Consider the following 19,562-nt stretch of genomic DNA (forward strand, 5'->3'; position numbering starts at 1 on the left):
ATAAAAATATTCAGAAGGTAATGGCCAACCCTAAGTGGCTTTAACAGCCTGCTTCCTAGTCTAGTAATGCTTTCTGGTAAGAAAATATACACCTGTTTTTAAAATCGCGCTTGAAGGCCATTTGAATCGTTGCATTTCCGAATGTGGTATATAGGTTTACCAGAGAGCACCACTTCTTTACCCATGTTACACACAATAGAAAGTTATAATATAAGCAAAGTGATAAATATATTTATCAGTGCACACTCCAGGTGAAAAAAAAAATTCTAAATAATCTGTGCTAAAAACACTTCCCATCCTATATTTCATAAACAAACAATGCACCGACTCATTTTTTATTTATTTTATTACTTTTTTGTTTTATTTTGCTATTGGCTTTACATCGCACCAACACAGATAGGTCTTATGGCGACGATGACTCAGATTTTGGTGAAAACCAAAACAATAGCTCCCATTGACATCATGATGTTTGTTGTCTAAAGGGGCCTAACAGCTAGGTCATTGGCCCCTAATGGTACGAGGTGTAAGAAAAAGAAAATTAAAACTTTGAAATGTATCCAAAGAGTAGAATCTAAAACGAATGGTGATGAGAAAATGATCGTGAAACGAAAACAATTACTGGATCCAATTCACAATGTCTTAATCACTGGGATGATTCTTATTATCTAAAGGGGTCCAAAATCCACATCACCGGCCCCTCACAATGGTACTAATCACTAGTAAAACAGAGCTACGGTGTTCTTCCTACAGTGGTACTAATCACAGGTAACATAGACTTAAGTTATGGTGTTTCTCGCATGATAGTACTAATCACAGGTAATGGAAACCCATGGTATGTTGCACACAATGGCACCCCTCGCAGGTAGCACAAACCCATGGCATTTCACCCATAAGGGCACCACTCACAAGCAACACAGATCCATGCTGCTTCTCGCCTAGGTGTACTAATCACAAGCTCCCACTGATGTGATATTTAACCAAATAAGTAATACTTTTTGTTCCCCAGAGTTTTTCCCTAAACAAGGCACTCAAACATGTCATTTGGGTTGTAAGTTCCTTTCGCATAACCTTGTTCCTTACACTCTAGATCAGATGCCGTGCCTCCCGATACCCTTCTGATATCTTGATGCAGTTCTCTAGCACTAGCGATACGAAAACCCACAGAAATACTGGATATTGATCATACGATGTGTCAACAACCTTGTCCAACCTGCCTATTGACCTGATCTGTCTCATTGTATCGAGCCTACAACCGATAAATGACAGACAGGGAGACATCAAAAACCTCAACAACATAACGAAAAGTCCATACTTCCCAGACCAAAGTGACTGCTCTTATAACTTGTACGTCGTTAAGATGCATAATTGTATGTGCTCGAAGGTATATAAACTCTGCAAATGACAACTTCAGTCTGTTTACCTCACTACGACACATCGACATATGGGTATTCACATCGTTTTGAGGGATCTCCTGGCACTACACTGCAGGGTTAAGACTGTAGAGCAGGGGTGGCCACTAACGTTACTTCTAGGAGCCGCAAATTTAGGAGACAACAAATTGGGAGCATGTTCAGAAAATGGTTTATAACATGAAGACACTTTTTTCATTTTATAACAAATGAAGGAACATTTATTTTCTACACTACACAGAACATTATTTTTCAGGTACACAACAAGGAATGAGATTTTACTTTTGAGAATTGCTTTTTCTGAGTGTTCATTTTTGCTGTTAGTTTTTTGAAATCTGGCTGATAATTGGTAAGCGCAGTTCGCACAATTTCACTTAAATGTTCATCAGTTCGTTCAGATCGATATGTAGATTTAATGAATTTAATCGTTGAGTACAGTGATTCACACACATAAGTAGTCCCAAAGATTGGGATTAGTCTTTTGGCACACTGTTTTGTTAGTGTGTATTTTTCTTCTGGAACATTCTTCCAAAATTCTATGGTAGAAATGCCACTTCGTTTGAGTCCTTTTAATCCTTCGTCCTCTTGCAGTTGTTGTAGCTCCAACTCTACAGCCACTGTATCCATCATTATTGGTGATGAAACAGGACTACCATTGCTCACAACATCAACAGAAAAAGGATTTTCTAGGAATGATCTCAAATCATTAAATCTGCCATTGATTTCTTCAGCACAGCACACGACTGCCTATACGTGAACGCGACTGGCTTCACCTCACGACACTGGCGCACTGACACACTCTCCCGCTCAAAGCACTATCAAATGGAAGGCGCCGGAACTATCTTCACCTCCCATGTCTTACCACTGACCTACAGCGCTAATAACGTTAAGCCGCACATCACTGCTACTGACTGACGCCAGCCGCGAGATGTCGTTAGATTCCATTAATTATATCATTTAATTTAACTCTAAGGTTGGTGTCAAGAGCCGCACAAGACTGACTCAAGAGCCGCATGCGGCTCGCGAGCCTCGTTGTGGCCAGCCCTACTATAGAGATAGTATGACTCAGATGTTTCCTCCTATGAATGTACAAGGTCTCAGTCTATGCTATAAGACCACTGGCAATAACTGTCATAAAGTAACTTACTGTAACATACCAGACATTCAGAAACGTGTTCCACTAATTCTTTTGGATAGCGAGTTTTTTACTGTAGTCACCCTCACTTGATGGTATATAGTTCATTACAACACAAAAAAAAATTGATCTCATTCATGAAAGTACCGGCTGTTCACAATTAAACTAAAGGTGTTCAGCACGGCACAGCATGGGCTGTAATTATTGTAGGAGTCTAAAATTTTGTAGATGTGCTAAGTCAGATGTCGTGACTCCCATTGTCTTTTTTATGTATTGATGCAATTCTCTAGCACTAGTGGTATGATTAACAACAAAGAAATACAGATATTGGTTGTATGATGAATCAACAACCTTGTCCTTGTGGTGGAGGTGGTGATTATTGTTTTAAGAGGAAGTACAACCAACCTCTATTAACAATAATCAGCAGAAGAAAAAAATGGAACAGATCTGACACCTCAAAAAATGAAGGTGTTGGTCAAAGAAAGACAATGGCCATAAAGGATATGAAAATGAAAGACTCCCTAGGCCTTGCGAACTTAATACTGTTGGGTCCGAAAAAGAACAAGAGTTGACCAAAAGAGATCAGATAGAATAAATGAAAGTGAGGGGCCTGGCACAAGTAATTGGAAGCAATGCCAGGAGTCGGCTAAGGCCCTGTGGTCCATGCTTCCACGTCAAGTGCCCCTGGGGTACCTTTTTGTCGCCTCCTACGACAGATAGGGAATATTGTGGACGTTATTCTACTGCCCCCACCCACAGGGGGAAACATGCTCTAGGGAAGACTAATGAACCCAGTCTAGGATTTGTACATTCCTCATGGAGCACCTGATGTAATTTGCATTATCTTGCTGGAACATTTATCAATATCCCGGTCATGCAGGGTATGAAAATAGGGTTTATCATTATTTTTTTTTTTTTTACAATTTGCTTAACATTGCACCGACAAAGATAGGTCTTATGGCGACTGTGGAATAGGAAAGGCATAGGAGTGAGAAGGAAGCAGCCATGGCCTTAATTAAGGTTGGTCAAAGAAAGACAATGGCCATAAAGGATATGAAAATGAAAGACTCCCTAGGCCTTGCGAACCTAATACTGTTGGGTTCGAAAAAGAACAAGAGTTGACCAAAAGAGATCAGATAGAATAAATGAAAGTGAGGGGCCTGGCACAAGTAATTGGAAGCAATGCCAGGAGTCGGCTAAGGCCCCGTGGTCCATTCTTCCACGTCAAGTGCCCCTGGGGTACCTTTTTGTCGCCTTTTTCCTGGTGTGAAAATGGGAAACCATGGAAAACCATCTTCAGGGCTGCCAACAGTGGGGTTCTAACCCACTATCTCCCGGATGCAAGCTCACAGATGTGAGCCCCTAACCGCACGGCCAACTCACCTGGTCATTACATATTTGCAAGCATTCAAGGTTCCTTGAACAATAACCAACTCAAGTCTTATCATATCTAATCGCTCCACACACCATGATTCCAGGGGTTGGGGACGTATGTCTCTCGAGAATCGTGCCTATTGTGCCTTTTCACCAGGAAATGTTTGTGTTGATGTGATGGCCTCAAAAATATGGGAGACTCATTACTGAATGCACAGAATGCCATTCAAATATTCCACTTGTCCTGGCTGTACATAATGCAATTCTCTGTTTTCAACGGTACACACCATATGGGAACTTGAGATTGTGGTAGTGATTGTTTTAAGAGGAAGTACAACTAGGCAAATATCCACTCTTAACACTAATCAGAGGGAAAAATGGAAGAACTCCAACCCTTTGAAGAATGAGAGTATCAGCAAAAGGAAGGTATGAAAATGAAAGACACCCTGCAAACTTAATACTATTGGAGTTGGGAGAGAACAAGAGTTGACCAAGAGAGGTTTTAAAGAAAAGATAGAAGCCTCACACAAGAAAGGGGAACCAATACAAAACTCAGCTAGGGGACCCTTGGTTGCCATCCCGCACTTTGAACTTCCGAGTCCCAGGGGGGTAAATTTGAGAATCCATACTCTGCCTGTAACTTCTGTCCAGATTGTGATCATGGTCATGAACCTATTTGCTGTAGTCACTCGGACAATCCTACTATTTTCTCCTGTTGCTGTCTACCTAAAAGGACCTGTGCCTGGTCTTCTTGCAACACTGTTGTCCTTGTTAACTTGTTCGTAAGTGACTGCATTAAAGTGAATGCTTTGGTCTATCAGTCCACACAGCTTCCTTTCTAATTGTCAAAAAGGTGATAATTTGCTTATACACACCCTCTGAGCATGTTGTATTCTTCACTCTTTCATCTATCCTAACCGACCTTTCTTGGTCAATTCTTGTTCTCTACTGACCCCGAAGATATTAGGTTTTGATGATGATGCTTGTTGTTTAAAGGAGCCTAATTTCGAGGTCATCGGCCCCTAATGGTACGAAATGAAATAACCAAAAATTCAAATTCATCCACTGACTAAAATAAAATATGTCATGAAGAATGAATGGATGGACATGAACCCTACAAAAGAAACAAAGACAAACAAACAAACAAACACAGTGGATCAGACTCAAAAAGAAGGTACTTAGAGTATTACTGACCAAGGGACCATTTATAAAGCACAATTATGCTTGATATCTGAAGGGGTGTTAAATTCACGTCTAAGGCCCCACAGAATAGTACATGTCGCGAGTAAAGTAGAACCATGGTATTTGTCATTTGGGGGTACTGATCAAAAGTAGTGAAGACTCACGGTGGTCCACATAAGATGGTACTACTCACAGGTATTGCAATTCGTACAGGGAACGCAGACCTATGGTGTTTCTCACACAATGGCGCCACTCATAGCCAACGCAAACCGGTAAGGTTCCTCACCTAGGTGTACTAGTCACGGGCGCCGGTATTCCCGTGGTGTTCCTCACATAGTGGGTACCAATCACAGGCAACGCTGACCCACGGTGCCGCTCATATAGCAGTACAACTCACAGGCTATGCCCAGACCCGCGGTGTTGCTCACATGGGTACAATGCACGGGTACTGGAATCCACCAGGCCAGGCTTTTTACTGCAACTAATCACAAACCTATTTCGTACCAATTTAGTGATACTACTCGCAAGGACATGCAACCCATGGTGTTCCCCGCATGATGGTACGAATCAAGAGTAGTTTCATGGTTCTAATTCAGTCATCCCTTGGTCGCCCCTTGTAGTCGCCTCTTACGACAGGCAGGGGAAACCGCGGGTGTATTCTACATGTGCGTCCCCCACCCGCAGGGGGTAGTGTGTTCGGTCCGCGAGAGGTATTTTATTTCCCTCAAGTCCGCTGGCAAGCTGGTTAGGACCCCCCTATCCGCCACCTGGGACGCGCCACGTGGGAGTATCACCTCTCCCCCTGCTACGCCGGTGTAGCAGGTTCGTGGATATTAGGTTTATGAGGCCTTTGGAGTCTTTCATTTCCATGCACTTCGTGGCCCTAGTGTTTCTTTTGCCACCATCTTAATTTTCCTAAGTGTCGAACCTCTTCCATTTTCGTTCTGATCAGTGTTATAGAGGATGGTTGCCTAGCTGTACTTCCTCTCATAATTTTTTTTTTTTTTTTTTTTTAAACCGCTCACTAACACATCAAAGGTTTTCGGTGATGGAAGGATGGGAATGGTGGGCCTCTTAAAATAATCACCGCCACTACCTACTTGAAATATACTAGTAACATGCATCCCAAACATAAGCCAGACTTTATCCTACCATCATTTATCTGTATTCATCTGTCCTTTTAACAGCTGTAATTTGTACCAAAAATATGGGTGAAGAAAATCAAGCTTTAAACAATAATATCCAACTGGCATGAGAATCATGCCATACTACTCTGGTAATGTTCAATCATGAGGTTCATGGTGTAACACTTTTTTTATTTCTACAAGAGTGTAATCATAACAGATCAAGGCATATGTATATGACATTTAGCATAAACATCAGTGCTCTCCTCCTTCTGAGCAACACTTTTGATCCATATGTCAAAATCAACATTCCCAAGCAAAGTTGTTTGCAAAGGAACTGTTATGTTAGGCACAGATGATTCCGTCGTGAACTGGAGATCCTTATTTGATACCACAGCCACTTTATACAAAGTGCTGTTAATATTTATATTAATTGGTGGTTGCCATGAGATAACCAATTTCCTATTTTCAAAACTGCAAATAATATTACTTACTGGAGCTGGAAAATAATGCAGCATTATTTCTCTATTTGAATAATTTTCTGTGAAGTTTTCTAGAGAAAACTTGTGTTTCTCCAAGAGAGCTTGTTTAAATACCTTGCTAAAATCTAAATCAACTACAGTATCTTGAAATATTCTATATAAGTATAATGAATTATGACAGCACTCAACAGCAGGAACAAGTTTGGCATTTTTAATTGCCATTTGTTCAGCAACAGGTAAATGATGAATTCCTCCCAACAAAGGAGGGGCATCTGGATGTGGGAAAGAGTTAAATTCCTTCATATTTTCCCAAGATTTATAAATAATTCCAGAACCTTCAGTTTCGGCCCATGCTTTTATTGGAGAAACATACTGCGGAATGATACCAAACGGAAATAGTTCCACAACCACTGATCCAGGAGATAAAAACAAGGAAAATATCATAGCCGATCCATGCATTCCAACCATAATATCTGAACTATGTACGGCTGACAAAATGCTTTTTGTGTCATTTGCTGCAACATCTAGACTGATGATCAGTAACTTGGATGTTTCAGGAATTACAGAATGATAACTATCCATTATCATGGTTTTCAGATGATCCTCGTTTAATATTCTTCGATTTAGTCTCCTACTGAAAAGTAAAACAGGCTTATAACCTACAACATTGTGATTTTTTTGTACATCAAACCTGGAAAAGATATAGTTTGTAAACTGATACATTAGTTTTTGGTTAATATACTTTTTTCCCAGAGGGCCTTGGGGTCGACCAAAGCCATACTGAAACCAAGAACTCGATCTTAACAGGCCTGTTTGAGCTTCATCAAAACATATTAAATTGTCACTTCGTTCTTGATGCAAAAACAGAGGGTCACTGTTCGAAAAGACACGATACCATTCGGCCAGTTCGCCAGCGTCACCGCCGTCCACAAATCCTAACCTATATCTTCGAATGCAATTCTCGATATCATCAGTACACAGGCTGGCGTATGTGAAAAACAATGGTATTAGATCGTCATGTAAAACATGCATTATGTTATCCCACTTGAAACGCCAAAGAAGAAAAATAGAGCCATGGTTAATACGATGCCTATTCAGAATTGCGTTCCTGTTTGACACCACAGCTAAATTAATAGAAAGAAGGTTATGATTGGCGACGGAAGATACCGGTAAGGACTTGATTTCTTTCATGTTAACTCCTGATATTACCGATTCACCCGTTAAGAAGAAAATGAACTGATTCTCTTTGGCAGCGTAACACAAGTTCTTGAAATTACATCTAAGCACACTGTCAATCGAGTGACACCAAACCGATGACACATTGGCACTACGAGACACACTCGCATGACGTTGGGGAGGTAGAAGTGATATATCCTGGAAAATGTATCTGGAAATATATTCGTGCATGAAATGACAAATAATAGTTGAGCACAGTATCCAAAAAAGCGACGAAGGAACTTGAAACACACCCTGAGCCATAATCACAGAACATCACTCACTAGAAAAACCTGGATCGGCGTAAGGTTGCACTTGACAGCTGCGCACAATGTTGGTCACACTGCAATGGCGGACGAAGCGATGTTGCCGCACCGCCGTCTCGATCCTCTCAAAGAGATTGGATCCGGGAGACTTGTTGTTGTTGTTGTTGTTGTTGTTGTCGGAGAGGTTATGGGCTCTATTATTTCACCCAGCCACTACACTTATTATCTGGATATTGCACTTATAATGCGAAATCACACGCAATTAGTCCACTACGGCCCGGTTGTATAAAGACATCTGACTGGAGATCAATTAAGAACTTAGTTCTGAAAATGAACTGAGATTACGACTTCATCGCGTTGTATAAAACTGAACTCGGTTTACACATGTGTAGTTCAAATGTAATCGGAGTTCAAAAAATTGGACGTGGCAACACCGCAAAACAAATGAAATACGAAATAGCTCGGCCCGTTGGATAATACTTAAATAGTGGGATTGACCCACCGAGCACAGAATAACATAGAGATGGCAATGCCTACCGCAATGCATTGACTCGCTGAAGCCGAGTTTTGCGCGCATCGCCATGTTGGTATTACCCGCAGTGTTAGTTAATTCTTATCCGAGTCACGTTAATTCCTATCAGAGTCTGTCATTATAAAAGATTTCTGTAACATTATTTCATTGGTTAACATATATAACGCAGTAGGAAAGCGCCTTAGTCATAATTATAAACACGGGACACTCCAGAACACTGTTTTAATCGCAGTAATGGTAGTTAAAAATTCGGAAATATGAGCACAAATAGCCTGTTATTATATCAGATTGTATTTAGCTCAAACGAATCGCCGATTTGCAAGGTGCAGCTAAAAATAATGGAACATGTTCATAAAGACCTATTTTAGAGATGCCATATACTGTACACATCCACACATATCATACCCAATAAAAATATACACAGTCTGTAGGCCTATAAACAAAATAATACACGGTCAATAATAAAGATATCCTGGAAGACCAGTAAGTATGAGGTAAATAGGCCTAATCATTATAGAATTGTTGAGCAAAGTAAATCATATCAAAAACAGAGAAATATTTTTCATTAGTACACTTGATGAAATTAATTAATTCATCTCAAGGATTTAAATGGCGTATGGCTTTTATACCGAGAGTATCCGAGGACAAGTTCGGCTCGCTAGGTGCAGGTCTTTCGAATTGACGCCCATAGGCGACCTGCACGTCGTGATGAGGATGAAATTATGATGAAGACGACAAATACACCCATCTGCCGTGCCAGCGGAATTAACCAATTATGGTTAAAATTCCCGACCCTGCCGGGAATCGAACCCGGGACCCCTGTGACCAAAGGCCAGCACGCTAACCATTTAGCCATGGAGCCGGACATCTCAAGGATTATTTTGTAATGTATACACACATATATTATCATTATAGACTTATGCCTCTCAGCGTTCAGTCTGCAAGCCTCTGTGAATGTACTAAACGTCGCCAGAATCCTCTATTTGCAACTAGTACTGTGGCCCCGTTTAGTTCTATACCTCTTATCTTTAAATCGTTAGAAACTGAGTCTAACCATCGTCGTCTTGGTCTCCCTCTACTTCTCTTACCATCCATACCAGAGTCCATTAATCTCCTAGGTAACCTATCCTCCTCCATTCGCCTCACATGACCCCAACACCGAAGCCGGTTTATGCGTAAATATGTATTTCGACATATTTCTCAGTCAAATGCTAAAATGAAGAGAAACTATCATTTGATTGTATTTGTAGGTACTTTGGGAAAGCAGCAAACACAGATGGCACAGCCCATTCCCTCAGCCTTACGACACACAATGAAGTACGATCAAAATCACGTTCAGTAAAGTGAGCTGAACATATAGTGCTGAAAAGTGTGGGGGACCAATTTTCCCTTCGTATAGCTCTTATCCATTTCTTCCGTCGTTCATTATCTCTAGGAAAACTGTAAATGATAAAGGGGCTTCTTAACCTATACTGCATGTGCAAGGGGAAAACAATTCGGCACTGAATATTCGCAAAAACATATTGCTTACCTGTGAAAAGTTATCCCTGGTATTTTCTTTGAAGCTCTGTTTGCACATCCATACGCTACACAAGTCGGCATTTTAAAACCATAACACAAACTTCCTTTATTTACTTCACACGTGGTGCACTGTTCACTTACTTACACTAACTGGTCTCCAATGTTTTGGTACAAACAACATGGCGGCCGCTTTTGTCCACTGACTTCAACTCAGACGGCACATTGCCATCTCTATGTTATTCTGTGCTCGGTGGATTGACCTGGCCGTGACTGTCAACAAATGAAATACGAAATTGCCGTGACTGTCGAAGAAGGAGAAGAAGATAATATTGTAATCTCGCGAAGTAAACATGGAAGGAACTTCACACAGAAAGAAAAGGGCGATCTGGTGGATATTGTACTATCAAGGTACAAACATATAATATAAAATAAAAGAACCTATATGGTGTCATAAAAGTTGAAAGAGAAAGCCGTTGACTTGTCAATGTTAAAGAGCTCTCCAACAACCATTTGAAAACTTTACTGTAGCATAAAACCTAAGAGTTGTTAGGAACATACACATGGGTGACAGGGGATAATTTATTTGACTAGGTTTTTGTAGTGTGTCCCTTAACTTTAGTTCCAGTCGTTCCACAACATCTTTCGATAAACGAAATCTTATTTTGAATATTTCACACAATTCAATAATCGGATTCCGTCTGTGCCGAAAGACGCGAGGAGCTCGTTGTAAAATCAACTCTTCATCAGACGAAAAGTCGGAATAATCTGACATCCCTGCTAAAGAAAATATATATGCTTTGTTTTGTAAACTTGAAACATAATAGAAATCTAAGTAAGAACATGTTGGTATAGCAGTAGGCTATTGTTTATATGATATTCACATAACCTCACTTCTGAAAAAATCGAGCGATCTTTAGCATTATTTAACTACTAGCATTCAATATATTTATAACGCACCTCGATATTATTAAGGTACGGTATTCTTACGCATATACGATACAAGGAAACACTTCTCAAGTCTTCAGGTCTAGTTCAATGTTTAATATGAATGATAATGATCTAAGTTCAAGGAGATTAACCGACGAATATTCGGCAGTCAAATCTGAACTTAGATCAAGACGAGATGATCTTAGGTTAGCGTTTATACAACGGAAAATCGAAGTTCAACTTGACTGCCAGCCATTTTTCCTCTTTAAACTCAGATCAAAATTTTTATACAACCGGGCCTACGAAGGTCACACACAATGAATCTCACTACAAAGGTCACAAGAACAGAGTTGAGCATCAGGTCTATGTACACATCTTAAGTAACGCGTAACATAATAAAGGAAGTGCGCAGAAGCAAAAAAACAGTGGAAGCAGGAGTATGTAACGGTGCGAACAATAAAAAGACAGTAATTTACAAATGAATATGAGAGTCATCCAAATACTGATTGATAGCATGTATTAGAGCAGGAGACATATCGGTAAGCAAGCAGGAGACATTGGTGGGGAGAGCTTTCTGAAGACTGATAAGACGAGAAATAAAAGCGGGACGAAAAGACTCATACACAGGACATTGGAATAATAAATGATTTACATCTGCACTCAGAGTACCACATAGACAGGAGGAGTGGGGGGAGAGGTTAAAACGATGTTTATACAGAGGAGTAAGAGCATGATTAAAGCGAAGACGAATAATGTTGGTAATATGACGGCGAGAATAGTTACCCTGCAAATACCAAGGATAGAGAGGAATACAAGGCTGAATATTGTAATAATAGCGACCTTTATAAGAAGCTGATCTAGTCCAATCTTCTTGCCACTGACGATAAGCATAATGTTTAAGAACAGGATAAAAATCGGGTAGAGGAACGGCAAGTTTAAGTAGGGATTTTCCATCACGAACAGCTCGCTTAGCGAATAAATCCACCTGTTCATTCCCATAGATACCTATATGACTAGGGACACAGACAAAAGTGAGAACCACCCCAGATTGATGCAAAGTATAAATGAGACTTTTAACATGATACAAATACCAGTTAAAAGAAAGATGAGATGACATGAGCGACTGAACTGCACTGAGAGAATCCGTATAAATAGCTGCTTTAGGTATAGAATGATGCTTAATGTACATGAGAGCTTGACGAATAGCAAAAATTTCCGCAGTGTAGATAGAAAAGTCACTGGGTAAACGATAGAGTTCAGCAACATTGGTATTGACAATATAGAACGCTGCTCCAACGCCAAAAGAGTTTTTTGAGCCGTCTGTATATACGTGGACGCCAGAATCACTAGGAGCAAAACGTAGCTTCTTAAAAAGGGGGGCCAGTCAACGAAGAACCAGGAATAGAAGAGGAAAAAGAAGATGTAGGGGAGATAATATTAGAAGGGACAAAAAATAAACAATCAAAATTTACTGAATAAACGGGGGAAGAAGCAGTGCGTATTTTTATAGGAGAGAAGAAATTGATATGCATACAACAAAGCAGGCATCTTACGACGGCGGGCCTGTGAAAGAAGAGAATATTCATCTAATAACTGCAATTTAGGAAGCAATGGGTGTTGAGCCAGAGCAAATCTTTTAAGTAAATATTTAGATGTTATCATTTGACGGCGAATGGGAAGAGGGAGCTCACCGGTCTCGACAAGGAGAGCATTAGTAGGGGTAGACAACAATGCTCCAACACAAGTTTTCAGGGCTTTAAATTGTAAAGTATTTAAGTGGTTAAGAACAGAATCCGGCGCGGTATCGATAACATGCGCACAGTAGTCGAGTCTAGAGCGAATAGTAGCGGAATATAACAACTGAGCTGTGCCAGGTTCAGCACCCCATGATCGTCTAGTAACCACTTGGAGAATTTTAATATACGTATCAGAAGAATTACGTAACTGAGTAATATGAAGTTTCCAAGATAACGAGCGGTCTAGCATAACACCAAGGTATTTATGGGAGGAACAAAAAGGAATGACATGAGAATCAAAAACAAGTGGCTCAGAGTTAAACCTATGCTTAGAGGTAAAAAACATTGCACAGCATTTGGAGGTAGAAAGTTGAAGACCATGGAAAGTAAGCCATGTAATGACTTGCTCCATTAGCTGATATATATGGTGACGACACACATCGACATTACTATGAGAGTAATAAAGAACTATATCATCAGCATAAAAGAGAATGCGAGCTTTTCGGGTAACCAATTGTTCAAGATTACTCATATACAGGGCGAAAAGCAGACCACTTAAAATGTCTCCCTGAGGAACACCGACAGATGACAGACGACAAGGAAGAGAAGAATAAGCGGATTTAAGTGAAAGTTTCCGATACGTAAACAAATTACGCAAGATGTGGAGAAAATGAGCAGGAAAACCCTTCTGTGCGAGATTAGTCCAGAGAAGATGAAGTGGTATGGAGTCAAAAGCTCCTCGTATATCCATAGCAATAAGACAATCCTTACGAATTTGCGCTAATAAAATATCTATAAGTAAAATGTTAATAGCATCTTGAGCACAACGACCTTTAAAGTAGGCGAATTGATATTTGGGAACCAAATTATAATATTCAAGAGACCACAGGATTCGTTGAAGGAGAATTTTTAAAAACGTCTTGCGTATACACGAACCAAGGACAATCCCTCGAAAGCTGGTAGCGTCAGTTTGAAGTTGACCAGGTTTGGGGATAGGCACTAAAAAAAATCATTCCAAGAGGTAGGAACAGAAGTAGTGAGAAGTATATTATTATAGAGAGCTAATAAAGCTTGTTTAGCACGTAGAGGGAGAATCCGGAGCATATCATATGATATATAATCAGGGCCTAGAGACGAACTCGTAGCATTACACAAGGTGGCCTCAAGTTCAGAAAGGTGTATAGGTTTGAGTAATACAGAAAAGCGGGAAGAGCATGGAGACAGGGGAATAGTAAAGTCAGGCACGACATAATCAGGAGTGAGGGAGTTGAGAAAGAGAGATAGAATCTGTGGAGGGGTGACAGAGGGTGGAATGTATTGAGAAGCTCGGGTAAGGGAACGAATTGCACTCCATAAGTGAGAAGACGAAGTATGAGCGTTTAGGGAGGAAATAAAGGATCGCCATGCAGCACGGCGTTTAGAAAGAAAAACTCGTCTAGTGTAAGCAATATGTTGTTTAAGACGGAAATAATGATGGTGGGGCTAATGTTTTCCTATATATCCGGAATAAACGGCGTCGTTTAAGAACCAGACTATGGCACTCTGAATCCCACCATCGTAAAAAGGAGGAGGGGCGAGCAGAGTGAGAAGAAATAGGTTTATAGGGATGGTAAAGATCGAGATAATTTTGTATAAATTGAAAGAAAGTAGAAAAGGACAAAATAGTATCCGAAATAAGCTCAATACGATGGGTAACATAAGAAATAAAAGATACTCTATCAAAGTGACTGAGGGAGCGAACATTACTAATACACTGACTGACAGAGCAAATGCAACACCAAGGAGGAGTGGTTCGAAAGGGATGAAAGTTGGGGAAAAAACAGAGACGGCACGGACGAATAATTGATGTTTATTTCAAACCGATATGCAGGTTACACAATGCGCACGGCATCGACTCAGTAGGATGTAGGACCACCGCGAGCGGCGATGCACGCAGAAACACGTCGAGGTACAGAGTCAATAAGAGTGCGGATGGTGTCCTGAGGGATGGTTCTCCATTCTCTGTCAACCATTTGCCACAGTTGGTCGTCCGTACGAGGCTGGGGCAGAGTTTGCAAACGGCGTCCAATGAGATCCCACACGTGTTCGATTGGTGAGAGATCCGGAGAGTACGCTGGCCACGGAAGCATCTGTACACCTCGTAGAGCCTGTTGGGAGATGCGAGCAGTGTGTGGTAGTGTTGGCTACTGAATGTATGATTCGAAGCAGTGTACCGATTCATTCAAGTGTCCGAGTGAATCGATTCACAGGAACGGCGAGCTCACGGCACACGATTCAGCTTACTCCCAGCGGACAGTGCTGAGTGGCGCACTCACTGGACGTTGACAGGGAGCCGAGCTTCCGCTGCAGCGAGACAGTGAATCATGGCACATCGAAAGAATCTTGAACGAGCGCGCCTCAGTGAGACACATGATACACACGGCTCCTTATCGGCTCACTGGACACGCGGAGAGCCGAGCTTCCGCTGCAGCGAGACAGTGAATCATGGTACATCGAACGAATCGTGAACGAGCGCGGCTCAGTAAGACACATGATACACACGGCTCCTTATCGGCTCACTGGACACGCGGAGAGCCGAGCTTCCGCTGCAGCGAGACATACAGTGAGCCATGGCACATCGAAAGAATCGTGAACGAGCGCGGCTCAGTGAGACACAAGATACACACGGCTCCTTATCGGCTCACTGCAGCGAGACATACAGTGAGCCATGCTACACTGAAAGAATCGTATGCTATAATGGACTCTCGAGCTCAGCTCATTTGAAAATAATACCCATTTGCATTCACTGTCCTCTTCTTACAGGGAGGTTTAAATAATAGATGGATTTATTTGCAGTGTTAAAAAGGTAGTCACAACATAATTCTGAAGTAGCTAGTAAGTAGGTAGTCTATTAGGTTATTCTATTTATTAGTTTAATGAATCTTAGTATTATAACTTAGTTGACATTTGACAATTAAACTCGACTCTAGCCTGCCCTATGACTAAGAGTCATGCTCATGACCTTTCTAAAGTACCTGTTTTATATTTCATATGTCACATCGTTGCACAAGACTTCAATCATATGTGGACAGACGCAATAACAGTATGTTGAATCAGAAAACCAGCGGGCTACTGTACATCTCGGGTAGCCTATACAAAATATGACTATTAAAAACATTCTCAGCTGATAGAAAAATACTTTTTAAAAAAATGACTGAGCGAGTTGTCGTGCGGTTAATATCGCGTGGCTATGCGCTTGCATTCGGGGGATGGTGGGTTCGAATCCCACCGTCGGCAGCCGTTAAGATGGTTTTTCCGTAGTTTCCCCATTTTCACACCAGGAAATGCTGGGACTGTACCTTAATTCAGGCCAAGGCTGCTACCTTCCTAATTCTAACCTTTCCCACCCTGCGTCGCCGGAAACCTTCGATGTATTAGAGTAACTAGCATTTTTTCTAAGAAAGGAGTTCATAGTATGAAGACCAGATGACAGATGCGAGCACTGAATGCTGTTGCTGCTGTCTTACCAGCACATACTACACAGATGCAGTAGGAGCGGTGACCAATGAGCCGTGTATCGGATCACTGTATCGATTCAGTAACGTGAACGGAATCAAATGAATCGATTCAGTAAAATGAATCGAATGTCCCATCACTAGTGTGTGGGCGGGCATTATCCTGCTGAAACAGAGCATTGGGCAGCCCCTGAAGGTACGGGAGTGCCACCGGCCGCAGCACATGCTGCACGTAGCGGTGGGCATTTAACGTGCCTTGAATACGCACTAGAGGTGACATGGAATCATACGCAATAGCGCCCCAAACCATGATGCCTCGTTGTCTAGCGGCAGGGCGCTCCACAGTTACTGCCGGATTTGACCTTTCTCCACGCCGACGCCACACTCGTCTGCGGTGACTATCACTGACAGAACAGAAGCGTGACTCATCGGAGAACACGACGTTCCGCCATTCCCTCATCCAAGTCGCTCTAGCCCGGCATCATGCCAGGCGTGCACGTCTATGCTGTGGAGTCAATGGTAGTCTTCTGAGCGGACGCCGGGAGTGCAGGCCTCCTTCAACCAATCGACGGGAAGTTGTTCTGGTCGATATTGGAACAGCCAGGGTGTCTTGCACATGCTGAAGAATGGCGCTTGACGTGGCGTGCGGGGCTGCCACCGCTTGGCGGCGGATGCGCAGATCCTCGCGTGCTGACGTCACTCGGGCTGCGCCTGGACCCCTCGCACGTGCCACATGTCCCTGCGCCAACCATCTTCGCCACAGGCGCTGCACCGTGGACACATCCCTATGGGTATCGGCTGCGATTTGACGAAGCGACCAACCTGCCCTTCTCAGCCCGATCACCATACCCCTCGTAAAGTCGTCTGTCTGCTGGAAATGCCTCCGTTGACGGCTGCCTGGCATTCTTAGCTATACACGTGTCCTGTGGCACACGACAACACGTTCTACAATGACTGTCGGCTGAGAAATCACGGTACGAAGTGGGCCATTCGCCAACGCCGTGTCCCATTTATCGTTCGCTACGTGCGCAGCACAGCGGCGCATTTCACATCATGAGCATACCTCAGTGACGTCAGTCTACCCTGCAATTGGCATAAAGTTCTGACCATTCCTTCTTGGTGTTGCATTTGCTCTGTCAGTCAGTGTACATGTAGGAGCGGAAGAAGAACTAGGAAACCTACCAAGACCATACGTAAGAATAATAGGGAAATGGTCGCTAGAATGTGTATCAGTAAGACGATGCCAAGTTACAATCGAAGCCATTGCAGGACGACATAATGATAAATCCACAGCACTGGGAGGAGTGCCGGGGGGAGTGAGGCGCGTGGGAGAACCATCGTTTAAAATGACAAAGTCATGCGATTGGGAAGCAGTGAGGAAATAAGAACCCAGGGAAGTATCACTACTGCTTCCCCACATAGAATGATGAAGATTGAAGTCCCCTAAGAGGAGAAGCTCGTTATGAGAAGAAAATTGCTGCAAGAATCGACACCATTGAATGTGAGTAATAGAAATATCTGGAGGGCAATAAAGGTTAATAATGGAAAGGCGATTATATCAGATACCAATAACAAACGTATGGGGTAGACAATACGAGATATGAAGACGTTGATGGGATAAACTATGGTGAATAAATAAAGCAACACCACCGTAACCAACACCATCACACCGTTCAACATTAAAGCCATTTAAATAAAACTCAGAGGATGAGGAAAACCAAGTCTCCTGTAATGCTATAACTAATGGGGAAATTTCATTTATCAAAAATTGTAACTCATACCGTTTAGAAGGAATACTCCTAGCATTCCACTGCAGGATACGTAGCATCTAAAGAGAACATAGTGTGCACACAGTCACGAAGCTTATAAAGTGTATGAGCGACATGTGTCAGGGATTGAGACGCCCTGTATGTCCTCTATCAGTGTAGCATTCTATGACAGAGACTACAGGGAGTTGTCTATCTGTAAAACCAGAGAGTTTGTACTACTAACAATAATAAAGGGATTTGTTTATAACTTGTAAACGGTCGTTACTCGCGAGGAACAAAATATAATACTGGTGCCGAAAACCCCGGGAACGAAGAATCATCAACACTGGCATTAAAGAAGACTACAATGAACGGATATCTGTAAGATATTTTCCTTTCCTTCACGCCGCGAGTATTAATATCACAAGAGAATCAACATCACGACAGACGGCAGATGAGTAGATCGCATTCTATTTATTCTGTAATAGTTAATTAGGAAAGTTGTTGTAAAGGAAATAACGTTGAATGAAAAGGGTTGTAGTAAAGGGAAGCATGCCTATTGAGAAATGGTCAAGCTTACATCGCAATAGAAGTTTGTAAGTGCATGATATCTTAGAAGCAGAGAGCAGAGCAGCCATCTTGAATATTATTACATACGTAATCTGCTGTTATACGAAGGTCATCCACGAATCAGTAAGGTACAGGTGCTGCCATCTGTCGGAAAGCAATACAATTACATTTCATAAACATCTATCAGCGCACACTCACAAACTTCTCCATCACTGCCATACTAGCCCACCTCAGGTCAACTTTCCCTTGAGTTTCACGATGACGGAAAATGAACAGCTTCTTAAAAAACTTAAAAGGACACGAAAGACCCACCGGTCGACTGTTACACGTTTCTCCACGTACCTGAATGAAGTTAACGACTCGACGGAACAGGATGAAATAGCTCACGCTCTTGACCGCTTACAAGACACTCTACAAAAACTATTAATCCTAGACGAACAAGTACACGATTTGTTGAATGATGATGAGTACGAGACGGACGCACAGGATTGCGAGCAATATATTGACCGCTCGAAGCGTGCAATACGGAAGGCCACTAATCTCATTAAAGAGAAGCGTGAGGACATCACTCAAGCCACCGCTGATTCAATTACACAACCTCCAATCACTCAAGACGTTAAACTACCTACTATCAGACTTGAACCTTTCACAGGCGATATCGAGACATGGCCCAGGTTCTGGGAACAATTCCAGTCTTCTGTGGACAACAACGCGCGTCTTTCAACCATAAATAAACACGTGTTCCTCCGAGGTTACCTAGAGGGTGAACCTAAGCTCCTGGTTGACGGAATAGCGGTCACGGCAGATAACTACGACCGAACGAAGCGGATTCTTCACTCGAGATACG

The 19,562-nt window shown here is 42.0% G+C and overlaps 1 protein-coding gene across 1 annotated transcript; it reads right to left on the bottom strand.

Moving 5' to 3' along the window:
• Nucleotides 1-6,282: 6,282 nt before the first annotated feature.
• LOC136872484 (protein O-linked-mannose beta-1,4-N-acetylglucosaminyltransferase 2) lies at nt 6,283-8,230 on the bottom strand. Its single transcript, XM_067146290.2, has one exon. It carries the CDS (start codon nt 8,183-8,185, stop codon nt 6,446-6,448), a length of 1,740 nt encoding a protein of 579 aa, XP_067002391.2. The 5' UTR covers nt 8,186-8,230; the 3' UTR covers nt 6,283-6,445.
• Between the last annotated feature and the right edge of the window lie 11,332 nt (nt 8,231-19,562).

Source organism: Anabrus simplex, chromosome 4 (genome assembly GCF_040414725.1).
Source record: "Anabrus simplex isolate iqAnaSimp1 chromosome 4, ASM4041472v1, whole genome shotgun sequence".
Classification (NCBI taxonomy): Eukaryota; Metazoa; Arthropoda; class Insecta; order Orthoptera; family Tettigoniidae; genus Anabrus; species Anabrus simplex.